The sequence below is a fragment of the Ovis aries genome, chromosome 5 (genome assembly GCF_016772045.2).
Source record: "Ovis aries strain OAR_USU_Benz2616 breed Rambouillet chromosome 5, ARS-UI_Ramb_v3.0, whole genome shotgun sequence".
NCBI lineage: Eukaryota > Metazoa > Chordata > Mammalia > Artiodactyla > Bovidae > Ovis > Ovis aries.
This window is the reverse complement of record NC_056058.1, coordinates 36,334,729-36,348,237: the sequence shown is the minus strand read 5'-3', so window position 1 is coordinate 36,348,237 and position 13,509 is coordinate 36,334,729. Positions and strand designations below refer to the sequence as shown.

At 38.8% G+C, this 13,509-nt stretch overlaps 1 protein-coding gene across 29 annotated transcripts in view; it reads right to left on the bottom strand.

Annotated features, from left to right (window-relative positions):
- The window catches only part of NSD1 (nuclear receptor binding SET domain protein 1), a 148,736-nt gene that overhangs the window by 128,237 nt on the left and 6,990 nt on the right, over positions 1-13,509 (bottom strand). For 8 of the 29 annotated variants that reach the window (XM_060415704.1, XM_042250357.1, XM_042250361.1 and 5 more), the window contains one exon: positions 9,742-9,792. The exons of the other annotated variants lie outside the window; for them this stretch is intronic. In XM_060415704.1, coding sequence (XP_060271687.1) covers positions 9,742-9,792 — 51 coding nt within the window. The remainder of the gene's footprint in view (positions 1-9,741; positions 9,793-13,509) is intronic. 29 annotated transcript variants of the gene reach the window in all.

The window sequence follows — 13,509 nt, the reverse complement described above, 5'->3', positions numbered from 1 at the left end:
TGAAGAATGTATTGTCTCAATGTTAGCAATTTTCAAAATGCAAAGTTACAATAAAATGTACCCAGTAAAATTACTCTTAACTGAAAACTTAGAATGTAACTCTTACTATAAAATATAATCATATTAAAAAATGAAATTCATTCTATTAGAATAGTATTATCCTGATACCAAAATCAGAAAGACATTGCAAGAAAACTACAGATTAGCATCCCTTATGCATAAAGATACAAAAATCCTAACAATCCAAATAAAGTGAAAGTGAAGTCGCTCAGTCGTGTCCGATTCTTTGCGACCCCATGGACTGTAGCCAGCCAGCCAGGCTCCTCTGTCCATGGGATTCTCCAGGCAAGAATACTGAAGTGGGTTGCCATTTCCTTCTCCAGAGGATCTTCCCGAACCAGGGATCGAACCCAGGTCTCTCGCATTGCAGGCAGATGCTTTAACCTCTGAGCCATCAGGGAAGCCAAATATAGCAACAAATAAAAAATATTATATATCATGAACAAGTGAAATTTATCCTAGGAACACAAGGCTGCTTCAACACACAGAAAAATCAATTAATGTAATATACCGTACTAAAGAAGGAAGGGAAGGACTTCCCTCGTAGTCCAGTGGTTAAGAATCTGCCTTCCTTAAAAAAAAAAAAATCTGCCTTCCAATGTGAGGGGCAACGGTTTGATCCCTTTTCAGGGAACTAAGATACTAAGATCCCACATGCTACAGGGCAACTAAGCGAAACTCAAGAAGCCTGTGTGATACAACTACTGAGCCTGAAAGCTCTAGTGCCAGTGCTCCACAATAAGAGAAGTCCAAGCACCACAACTCTTAAGTTACCCATGTGCTACAATGAAGACCCAATGCAGCCGATAAAAAAAAAAAACACAACAAAAAAAAGGCGGAGGGCGGGAGGCAGCCAGGAGGTTTCCCTGGTGTTCCAGTGGTACAGAATCCAACTGCCAAAGCAGGGGAGACGGGTTCGATCCCTGGTCAGGGAACTAACTACGCACCACAACTACTGAGCCTGTGTGCTCTGGAGTCCATACACTCCAGTGAAAGATCCTGCATGATGAAACAAACATTCATCAGCAACTAAGATCTGTCCAGCAACTACGACTAGACACAGCCAAATAAATAAGTTAATTAATTATATATTTATATATATATATAGGTGTGTGTGTGCGCGCCTATGTGGCGTGGACTTCCCTGTTGGTCCAATGGTCTCCCACTGCAGGGGTCCTGGGTTTGATCCCCAGTCAAGGAACTAGATCCTGCATGCAGCAACTAACAGTTCACCTGCCACAACTAAAGATCCCACAGGCTATTACAAAGATTAAAGATTCTGAGTGCCACAACTAAAACCTAGTGCAGCCAAATAAATAAATATTTTTTTAAAAAAAGATTACAAACCTTTGGGATTTCCCTGGCAGTCCAGGGGTTAGGATTCCATGATTTCACTGCCAAGGGCCCTGATTTAATCTGTGGTTGGCTACTCAGCATGGCCAAATTAAGAAAATAAAGACCTCTGTGTTTCAAGGATACCATCAAAAAAATGAAAAAAAATCATAGAATGGGAGAAAATATTTGCAAATCATATCTGATAAGAAACTTAATCCATAATATACAAGAAACTATAACAATTAAAAAAACCCTATCTTTAAAAAATACACAAAGAATTTACAACACAGACTCTCCAAAGTAGCTATGCAAATGGCCAAAAAGCACATAAAAGGAGTCTCAACATCTGTCATCAGGGAAATGTAAATCAAAATCACGAGATAACACATAACACTCACTAGGGTGGCTAAAATTTAAAAAAAAGAAAGCAAGTGTTGGCAAGGATATAAAGAAATTACAACTCTCATACATCATTAAAAGGATGATAAAATGGTACAGTCTGTCAGTTCCTCAAAATATTAAACAGTCACCATGTGACCCAGCAACACCACTCACAGGAATATACCCAACAGAACTGAAAACATATATCCATTAAAAAACCTATACACAAGTGTTTGTAACAGCACTGTGCTTGCATGCATGCTAAGTTGCTTCAGCTGTGTCTGATGGGACCCTATGGACTACAGCCTACCAGGTTCCTCTGTCCATGGGATTCTCCAAGCAAAAACATGAGTGGGTTGCTGTGCCTTCCTCTAGGGGATCTTCTTGACCCAGGGATCAAACCTGTGTCTCTTACATATATACCTGCACTGGCAGGCGGGTTCTTTATCACTAGTCCCCCATGGGAAGCCCAGCATTACACCTAACAGCCAAAAAACGTGAAAACAAACAAAATGTCTATCAAATGATGAATGGGTAGACAAATAATGATCATCAATATAATGCAATATTATTTGGCAATAAAATAGAATTAAGTAGTTACAGTAATACTACAATATGGATAAATCTGAAAACATGCTAAATGAAACTAGTCAGACACAAAAGGCCAAAGACTGTATAGTTCCACTTACATGAAATTCATATCCAGAAAAGATAAAATACTTTGTCATAGAGACAAAGTAAATCAGTGGTTGACAGGGACTAGGAGAGGGGAAAATGAAGAGTGACTGCTGGCTATGGGTTTCATTTTGGGTGATAAAATGTTCTGGAATTAGACAGTGGTTTTGGTTGCTCAACTCTGTAAATACACTGAAGCCACACTGAGTTATATCCTTTAAAAAGGTGAATTTTACAATATGTGAATTTTATCTTAATTTTTTAAAATGCAATTACTATGCTTTTTTAATTTATAAGACATATACTCAGAATTTAAATGTGGAAAAAAATTATACATAACGTAAAGGATGTTTGATTTTTACAGGTCCATGACATGAGTCTGAGTGAACTCCGGGAGTTGGTGATGGACAGGGAGGCGTGCTGAGATTCATGGGGTCACAAAGAGTCAGACACCACTGAGCAACTGAACTGAACTGAAAGGATGTTTGATTTTTCCAGGTCCATGCTTTAAACAACAAAAAATACCTTAGGAAAGGAAGACAGGGAGGGAGGGAGAAAGAGGGGGGGAAAAAAAAAAGACTGTCCAAATTATAGGTCATTTAGGTATCAAATAAACGTTTATTATTTGTTCTTCTCCCTTGGGTATAAGAAGTATCGTAAGAATACCCACAGGAGGACTTTGCTGGTGGTCCAGTGGCTAAGACTCTACTCTGTGCTCCCAATGAAGGGGGCCAGGGCTCAAACCTTGGTCAGGGAACTAGATCCCAAGTGCTACAACTAAGACTCAGTGGCGTCAAATTAAAAAAAAAAAAAAAAGCTTTACAAGAATCCCCATAAGGAATTCCCTGGCAGTCCAGTGGTTAAGACTATCTGCTTTCATTGCTGAGTGCGTGGGTTCAATTCCTGGTCAGGGGACTAAGCTGACCACAAGCTGCATGGTGTGACCAAAAAAAAAAAAAAACCCCCGTGAATCTAGAAGACATATCTGTACACCTATGTTCATATCGGCATTATTCACAATAGCCAAAAGGTGGCCATCGACTGATAAATGGATAAAGAAAACGTGGTATACTGCAGAATATCTTTAAAAAGGAGGAAAATTCTAACAGCCTACAACATGGGTAAATTCTTGAGGACATTACACTAAGTGAAATAAGGTAATCACAGAAAGATAAACACTGTATAATTCCATTTACAAGACGTTTCGAGATCAGTCAAACTCAGAAACAGAAAGCAGAATGGTAGTTGACAGGAGCTGGCAGGAAGGGAAAGTGCACAGCTGTTTAACGGGAGTTTGGAGAATGGCTGCCCAAAATGTAAATACACAATACTATCAAACTGTACACTTCAAAATGGTTAGGATGGGGAGGTCCCTGGTAGTCTAATGGTTAAGATTCCAGGCTTGCACTGTGGTGGCTCCAGGTTCGATTCCTGGTTGGGGAACTGAGATCCTGCAAGCCACACAGTGTGGCAAAAAAAAAAAAGCTAAGATGCTAAATTTTATACTATGACAAATGAAATAAAGAATCCCCACTGAAACAGGCAAATACATATACTGCTGGCTGAGAGTGTAAATAAATATAGTCTTTTAGTGGGCAATTTGGCAATATTTTCAAAATCATAAACATTTAACTTTGACCCAGAATTCGGTCCTGGAGATTTACCCTACAGATTTATTTGCATACATTCACAATGACTTATGTGCACAGTTGTTCCCTTTCAGCAAAAGAATATGTGGAATGAAAATGTTCATACATTCATAAAATAAAATACTATCTAAGTGTATAAACGAATGAGAAAATATTGTTCAAAAATGTAAATATTTAGACAACAAATTAAGTGAAAAAGAAAGATTAAGTGTGCATAATCTGCTACCTTTATCATACAAAAAGGTAAGAAGGCCCATAAGAACTGAAATTTAGCAGGAAGGTAGAAGAGTACTTTAGGGTACTTTATTAGTTATCTTTCTATACTATATTTTTCAACCATATACCTAATTCAAAAATCCAAGGTCCATCAGCTTAAAAGTTTTAAGTATCACTACTATGTATACTTATGCTTTCTCCTTTCATTAAAACTGTTTATTTCTTACTGGGTGGGCTAGTAACTAGTTGCCCTAGTGGCCCCCAGTGATCCACATTTCAAGGTATTCCCCTCCCACACTGTATATTTCTTTGGATCTCCTTGTTAAGCTTCTCCTCTTCTGAACCACTCACTCTGGGGAAAGCTGCTAATCACTGTGAGCAGCCCTATGGAGAAGCCCACAAGGTAAGGAACTGAGGTCTCCTATTGTGAACAGCCATATATTATTTATTTTTCCCAATAGCCATATGAGTGCATCATCTTGGACAAGGATTCTACAACAGCCTTCAAATGACTGCAGCAGTGAAGGACATCGTGCTTGTAATTTCATGAGAGAAAGGCAGAACCACCCAGCTAAGCCACACCCTTATTCCTAACTTCGTATGACAGAAATGTTTATTATTTTAGACTACGAAATTTGCAGGTAATTTGAGGGTAATTTGCTTCCCTAATACAAAGGGAAGTAGCTAAAAGAATTTGTTTCCAAAAAGAATACTAAAGACACAATAAAAATTATCTGTATCATGCTAGATATTAAAATAAAATCTCTATTAAATCAATTAAGACTGTAGCAGACAGGATTTGAATTTTTACAAGTATGTAAAGTTTGTTTAGCGAATTTATAGAAGCACAATAAGCTTCAAATTGGTAAAAGAAATTACTCCAAAACACCAATTTGGCTATATGAAAAGTGAAACTTCAGCTCTACAACTATAGAAAATTATTAACTAAAATGAAAAACAGATTGAGAGGAAATATTTATGTCCATAAAATTAAAGGATAATAGCTACAAAACACTACAATCCAGATAAGTCAGTGAAGGATACAGACAGCAAAGGCCACAGAAGAAATACAAACATAAATCACTTTCAACAATAAAACTATTAATTAAATCAATCTTTCAGTAGTAGTATGCATCTATTTAATTATGTAAAAAACTTAAAAAAAATCAATGCTATCAAAGTTGTTTTGTTATCAAAGGGAGGAAAACGTCAGACCCATACACTACTGAGAACTGTGTAAAATCGTACAATCCTTTTGGAAAACCATACAGAAGTAGGCACATCTGAGATACAAAGAAAATTAACCCATTGCCCTGATAATTCCACTATCACCAGTTTATCCTTAGGAACAATTCCACAGGCATTACTATGAAATTATTAAGGTACCTATCAAAAACTCCAGTATCTACTCTACCAAGTAACTAATTTCAGTGGTATAATAACCGGCACTGTAACACTTCTGCCCCAAAACTCTACTACATTAGAAAAGCATTTCAAATGCAGCACTTTGCTACCTCTCAACCACTGCTCTGCAATTCTTTACAGATCATGGCATGGTGGAAGCGCTTTTTCTTCATATGTTAATAAGAAAAATAGAGTCGATACTCTGTCAATTGAACCATCTGCAACATTAAAGAGATGCCTTTGGACATAAAATTTCATTACCAATTAGCATGGCATTAATGTCTATTATTTTTACTGGGTATAGACAGAACTTCCACAATGCACACTGCTGACATCATCAGGGATCCCCAACAGCTCCAATTACTGCTTCAAGAGAAATTATAGAAATGACAAGGGAAATATACCCTCATAATTTACAGAGAAAGATTACCTTCAGATTCTTCTTGGTATATGAGGGGATATCATATAACCAGTAATTATTTTTAATTTAATGTGTAGATATAATTGTTCACCCTCCAAAATGGATTTTATCCTTCCAGCAATCTTAAACATAGTGTTATGGTATTTCCTGTAAGTTTACTAGGCATGTGAATTTTAGAGGACTTAATAAAGTAATTTTACCTAATAACAGTAACAAACACTAAAATCTGTTCCAATTTATTAAGAGGAAACCACAAGCTTGTATGTACGATTATATACTTTCTTTAATAAGTCATCTAAAAGACGTAATAGTTAAAAACTAGGATTTGTATACAGGCATAATAAAGAACGTAGAGCATCTAGAATATATAAAGAACTCCCAAAACTCAACAATTAAAATCAAATTAATTAGAAAATGAACAAAAAACATGAGTATATTTCACCAAAGAGGATATACAAATGGCAAATAAGCACACAAAAAGATGTTCAACACCATTAGCTATCAGGGAAATGCAAATTAAAACCAGAATGAGGTATTATTACATAACTATCAAAATGGTTAAAACAAAAATAGTGACAACACTCAATGATGGTGAGGATGAACAGGAAGTGGATCTCTCATACACCACTGGTGAGAACGTAAAATCATATAGTCACTCTAGAAATCAGCTTGGCAGGTTCTTATAAAAGCAAACATGCCAGTAACATGTGATTCAGCAATTGTACTCTTGGGCATTATTCCCAGAAAAATGAAAACTTATGTTCACACAAAAGCTATATATGAATGGTCACAGCACTTTTACTTCTAATAGCCAAAAGCTAGAATAAACCCAGATGTCCTTCAACAGGTGAACGGTTAAACAAACGTGTGTGTGTGTGTGTGTGTGTGTGTGTGTGTGTAGAATGCTGCTGCTGCTGCTAAGTTGCTTTAGTTGTGTCCAACTCTATGCGACCCCCCCGTAGACGGCAGCCCACCAGGCTCCCCCGTCCCTGGGATTCTCCAGGCAAGAACACTGGAGTGGGTTGCCATTTCCTTCTCCAATGCATGAAAGTGAAAAGAGAAAGTGGAGTCGCTCAGTCGTGTCCGACTCTTCGCGACCCGATGGACTGTAGCCCACCAGATTCCTCCATCCATGGGATTTTCCAGGCAAGAGTACTGGAGTGGGTGCCACTGCCTTCTACTTAGTAACAAAAAGAAATAAAATATCAATATACTCAGTAACTTGGATGACTCTCCAGGTAATGTTAAGTGAAAACACCCAATACAAGGCTATCGACACACACACACATATATATACACACTGCATGATTCCATTTACGGGCACTTTTTAAATGACAAAATTTTAGAAACAAAGGACAGATTAGTAGTTGGCCAAAGGTCGAAGAGGAATTGCCAGGAAAAAGATGGATGTGATACAAAAGGGCCACCGGAGAGACCCCTGTGGCACTGAAACTGTTAAACATCTTAACTGTGATACTGAGTATACAAATCCATACAGGTGACAAAAATGCAAAGAACTTAACACAGCACACACAAACAAATACAAGTAAAACCAGGGACATCTGGAATATGTCCTTACAGAAATAAAGAATTTTCTTTAAAGAAGAATGTGAAAAACAAGAACTGGGTCGTCTGAGGTCTGGTGGGTTATACCAATGTCAGTAGTCTGGTTGTGGTATTAGATGCTTTCACAAAACATGCCATTGCAAAATCAAGCGAAACACACATGAGATCTCTGCACTATTTCTTACAACTAACTGCATGTGCACTTATACTAATTTCAATAAAAGTTTCAATAATTAAAAAAAATCTACCTACATGTTCATTTGAATGCATGTCCCTAATATATTAAACAAAGTATTCAATAATATGTATATGAGGCCACTTGTGTGACCAAAAGATTAAAAAAAAAAAAAGGTCTACAAACACAAAGAAAATTCTAATAAAATATTAAGAGTGAAAATGAGGGAGCATTGGGAATTCCCTGGCAGTTCAATGGCCAGGACCCTGCTTTCACAGCAGGGGGCCCAGCTTCAATCCCTGGTTAGGGAAATAAGATCCCACAAGTCACAGTTTGACCCAAAAAAAGAAAAAAAAGAGGGAACATATGAAGATGACAGAAATAAAGATCCTTTTTTATTAACATTCCATTTTTCACTTTTACCATGAATTTATGTTACGTTTCTAACTAAAAAGATTCCTAGCAATTTCTTCATTTGAGATCATTTAAAAAAAGTTTCAGAAATGATCATTCAATGAAAATCAAGTCCACCACCAGAAAAGAGGTCAACTCTCCTACAAACCAGGGGGTGGAAATGAAACATTTATATCCATGACAAAGAACACCCAGCAAAGAGCAACAATGTAATAAATTATACCACTTCACAGCTGGAGTAGGGAAAGATACTGAACTTCTGGCCCAAATTAAACTCTCCTGATTACCAATCAAAAAATGGATCCAATTCTCCTGATATTAAACGAAAACTGAAACTGTCAAATAGTCCAATGCCCTTATCTTACCAATTAAGCAAGAAGAGTTTGGATAAACAGAAAAAAGCAAAACTGTAAAGATATGTTTCTTAAAATTCACAATTCTTCCAAATGTGCATTTGGCTCTTGGCATAGAATAACATGCATCACTTACTGAGCACCTACTTCAAAAACAGCACTGCGCTAGCTGCTTCAGATAAATTATCTTGCTGCATCCTCTCAAATGTGCAAGGCTGCACAGTATTTGCCCCATTTAGAAATGAGGAATGGGCTCAAAAAGATTAGGGACTTCTACTAAACAGGCAGCATCTCAAGGAATCTGTCCTATGAAACTATTATGACTTAATATCCTTAAGAGCTTATACATAAGAATAGGAAAATAAAAGCTTGAGATATAAGGAGCACAAATTCAAAGTCCTTAGAAACTGATGGCATGAGGGAATGAAGTAAAAAAGAAAATCTCTGAAGTTTTGAAATTTGGTACATTGAGGATAAGAGCTCACTATCTGATCACCTTCCTACCTAAAATTTACTCCCCTTCCCAACTTGTATCTCTGTAATAGTACCATTCATTCTTCTACTCCATAAGTACACTGAGTGTCTGCTACAAAGAAAACATCACACTACACACTGTTAAGATACTAAATGCTGAAATTAGACCAGGAAGAGAAAGGCATAAGCCAGGGGACTGTGAAGCAAGGCACCACTAATAGTTCAGGTTGGCTGAACTCAGGCCAGCCAGGATATCTTGGGTTTAGCATATGAGATTTGGGAAAGTCAAGATGAGGTCTCATCAAAGACACAGAATTTGGGCTTTATTTGATAGGCAGATGGGGAGAAGAGTTGGGCACTGAAAGTAAAGCTTTCATCAGAGACCTGTGTTTTGTTTGTGTGCTTATAGTCGCTCAGTCCTGACACTTTGTAAACCCATGGACTGTAGCTCACCAGGCTTCTCTGTCCATGGGGTTCCTTCCAGTCTAGAATACTAGAGTGGATTGCCATGCCCACCTCCAGGAGATCTTCCCTCCAGGAATCGAACCCAGGTCTCCCATATTGCAGGCAGATTCTTTACCATCTGAGCTACCAGGGAAGCCCCATCAGAGACCTCACCTCGTATTTCTCGTTTTGAAGGTCATAGGTAATTCTGTCTCTCCAGAAAGACTGGAAAGAAAAACAATATGACGACCAGTAATAAAGATAACATAATAGAATGGAAACAGCATAAAAATTCAACCCTATAACATGGAATACAAGGCCTATATTTATACTTATCTCCTGACAACCCTGCTCCTCTCAGATTCCCATCAAAGAATTTCTTGCCACTTTCATGCGCTTATTCCTCCTTACTTACTGGCTTGTCTCTGCTTAAATATATATAAGCTTCTATGAAATTCTTCCACATTACTCCAGGCATGACTTTTTCCAAACTCCCACAGTACTGCTCTATAACTTCTACCAGGCCATGTGGTATTCTGTACTGTCATTGTTTACACCAGTCTTCCTTGCATGGTAAAGTTCCTTAACAGCAGACTGTATCTTTCAATACCAGCAGTGCCTGGCATCGAGAAGGCACTCAAGTTCATTTTGATCATATAAACAAGTGATTCCAAGGTTTCCAACCTTGAAAAGAACTGGAGGATGATGCCATCATTAAGACAGGAGGGGATTTCCCTAGCAGTCCAGTGGCTAAGACTCCCTGATTCCAATGCAAGGAGCCTGGGTTTGATCCCTGGTCAGGGAACTAGATCCCACATGCAGCAAGTTTGCAGGCTGCAACTAAAAGACCCCCACAGGCTGCAATTAAAAGATCATGAATGCTGCAACGAAGATCAAATATGCCTCATGCTACAACTAAGATCTGGCATGGGCTAACAAATAAATTTTTTTTAAATATTTTTTAAAAAGACAGAAGGAAAAGCATATTTGGCAAAAAGAGATAGTCAAAGGCAGGTAAGTATGCTACAGGTGGAAGAGGAACTCAGCTGGAAATTTGTTTCTTGCTCTGAAGCTCAGAAGTCAGATCAAGAGTTTTCACACAGCAGAGAAGTGAATTAATAAAAGCAGATAAGACTGCAGAGAATGACAGAAAAGAGGAAGAAAAGAGAACAAGCAGTCCAAAAAGGACTGTTTAAAGGAGGAGTGGTCAAAACACTGCACATCTAGTAGGATAAGTCTGGAGGTGCCACTTGTAACTTTGAAAAGAACAGTTCCAACAGAGTAGCGATGCCAATCCACAGGGCTTTAAGGAGGGGTAAACAAAGTAGACAACTCTCAAGAAATTCCCCAGGAAACAGGAAAGTAATCACAGGGGATAAGGATAGAGGAAGATTCTTTAGAATAGACAGATGTCATTCTTAGGCAGAAAAAGTGATGCAGTGAAGGTTGAGAATAAAGATCCCAGCAGAAAGGAGAAAGTAATGAAGAGAACCAGCAACTCCAGCAAGGACAGATTCAGAGAAAGAGCAGAAGCTGAGAAGTGTGGAGACAGGAAAGGAGGAAGCAGAGAATTGCTGAGATGATGAGAAGGGAAAAGAGAACCCCATTTCTGTCTCAGGCACCAGCACAACAAGCCTTGAACAAAATCTGTACTTATCTCTTTCATTCCTCAAATCCAGGCTCCAACTTTATTCCCAGTCCAGGCAACCCTAAAAGGGCTGCCAATTTTCTCTCCTCTGAAATAATCTCTCAGATTTACCCCCTTTCTACTACTGATTCTGCTCAATTCTAATTTTTAATTACTAGTGCAAGACTCCACAACCTAACATTGCCTCTACTCTCTCCCAGCCAAAATTTCCCCAACACAGATTTCATCGTGTCACTTCTCAGCTGAAATTCCTCACTGGATCCCAGTTTCTATCACATCAACATCAAATGCCAATCTGAATTTCTAGGCCCTATTTCACAAGGACAGGCTTCCCTAGTGGCTCACTGGTCAAGAATCTGCCTATAATCCAGGAGACATGAGTTGATCCCTGGGTCAGAAAGATCCCCTGGAAGAGGAAATGGCAATCCACTCCAGGATTATTGCCTGAGAAATCCCATGGACAGAGGAGCCTGGCGGGCTACAGTCCACAGTGTCACAGAGTCAGACATAACTGATCAACTAAACCATCCACATTACCTGAGGACATTCATCCTATCCAACCCTGTGAAAATACTGCTGCTGCTGCTGCTGCTGCTGCTACTAAGTCACTTCAGTCGTGTCCAACTTTATGCGACCCCATAGACGGCAGCCCACCAGGCTGCCCCGTCCCTGGGATTCTCCAGGCAAGAACACTGGAGTGGGTTGCCATTTCCTTCTCCAATGCATGGAAGTGAAAAGTGAAAGTGAAGTCACTCAGTCGTGTCCAACTCAGTGCAATCCCATGGACTGCAGCCCACCAGGCTCCTCCGTCCATGGGATTTTCCAGGCAAGAGTACTGGAGTAGGGTGGTGAAAATACTAAGTTTACTTAATTCTTTTTATCCAAAGTACCTTTCTAAACCTAACCAAACCCAACCCAGTCAATGAACTGAAGTCCCACTCTTTACTGGAGCCTTGATCGCTCTAGGTTTCATTCACCTCTCCATTGATCTCCTTAACCACCTGAACATCCACAGCACAGAACTTAGTACAGAGGGTGGTTCATATTTTCTGCATGTCCAAGACTGTACAGGGGTATACTGTCACAACATCGAGATGTCTGTTTTGAAATGGCTCCCAAAAAAGTCTCTATTTAACATCCATCCCACATACAATATAGTGTGTCTCTACCTAATGAAGCACAAGCTAGTATTATAGTGCAAATCAATTACAAGGTAAAACTGCAAACAAATCTGGCACAAAGATGCTGTGTTTCTCAAAGTCAATGCAAATAATAAAGAACTACTCCAATTAAAGGCAAGAAAAAGGTGATTTAGGTCAACCAATAAACAAGTGACAACTGACAAGGAGAACAAGACAAGAGCTTCAAAGAGAGATGCTGAACATCAAAGGATTAAGAAAAGTTAGTGAAGTGACATCGTGGAGGGAGGATAAAACAAGATTGGCAAAATATCAGGAATTCTTAAAGCTTGGTGAGGAGTACATGGAAATTCAACCACTTTCTCTTCTTTGGTATACACCTGAAACTGTGCACAGTGGACGTTTTTTTAAAACAATACCTTAGTTAAGACTAAGTCCTTAAATACTTACAAAAATGTATCCTTATGATCATGGTAAGAAAATGAAGTAAAACAAAGTATGCCATCTACCTATTGTACAATTTTGCTGGACAAAAATTTTAAAAACCTACTTGAGGGCTTCTCTGGTAGTCCAGTGGTTAAGAATCTGCCTTGCAATTCAGGGGACACTGGTTTGATCCCTGGTCTAGGATTCCACAAGTCACTGAGCAACTAAGCCCCTGCACCAAGACTACTGAGCCAGCACTCCAGAGCCCGAGGTCTGCACCTACTGGAGCCCGGGCGCCTGGAGCCCATGCTCCACAGCGAAAGAGGCCACCGCCAGAAGAAGCCTGAGCACTGCCACGAAGAGCAGCCCGTGCTCGCTGTTAACTGCAGAATGCCAGTGTGCAATGCAAACGCACCACAGCCAAAATAAAAACCTATTTGATTCTCGCCTTATGATAAAAAAACAGTTGCCATCATAATCAAAATTTTGATAAAGGTTTAAAACTGTCTTTTTTAATTCTCAATTTTACATTTCTATATAAAATCTAAATAAACCTGTTCCTCTCTATTTACTTGTGGAATTTTAGTCCTCAATTTTAATTGTGCTCATTTTTAGTGGTCTTCTTCAGATAAAGAAAATCACTAATATATACTTTAGACTACTCTGGAGGCTGCCTACATCCTAAGAACTTTGAGGATTCCCAAAATTGATGAATACCGCCACAGCATA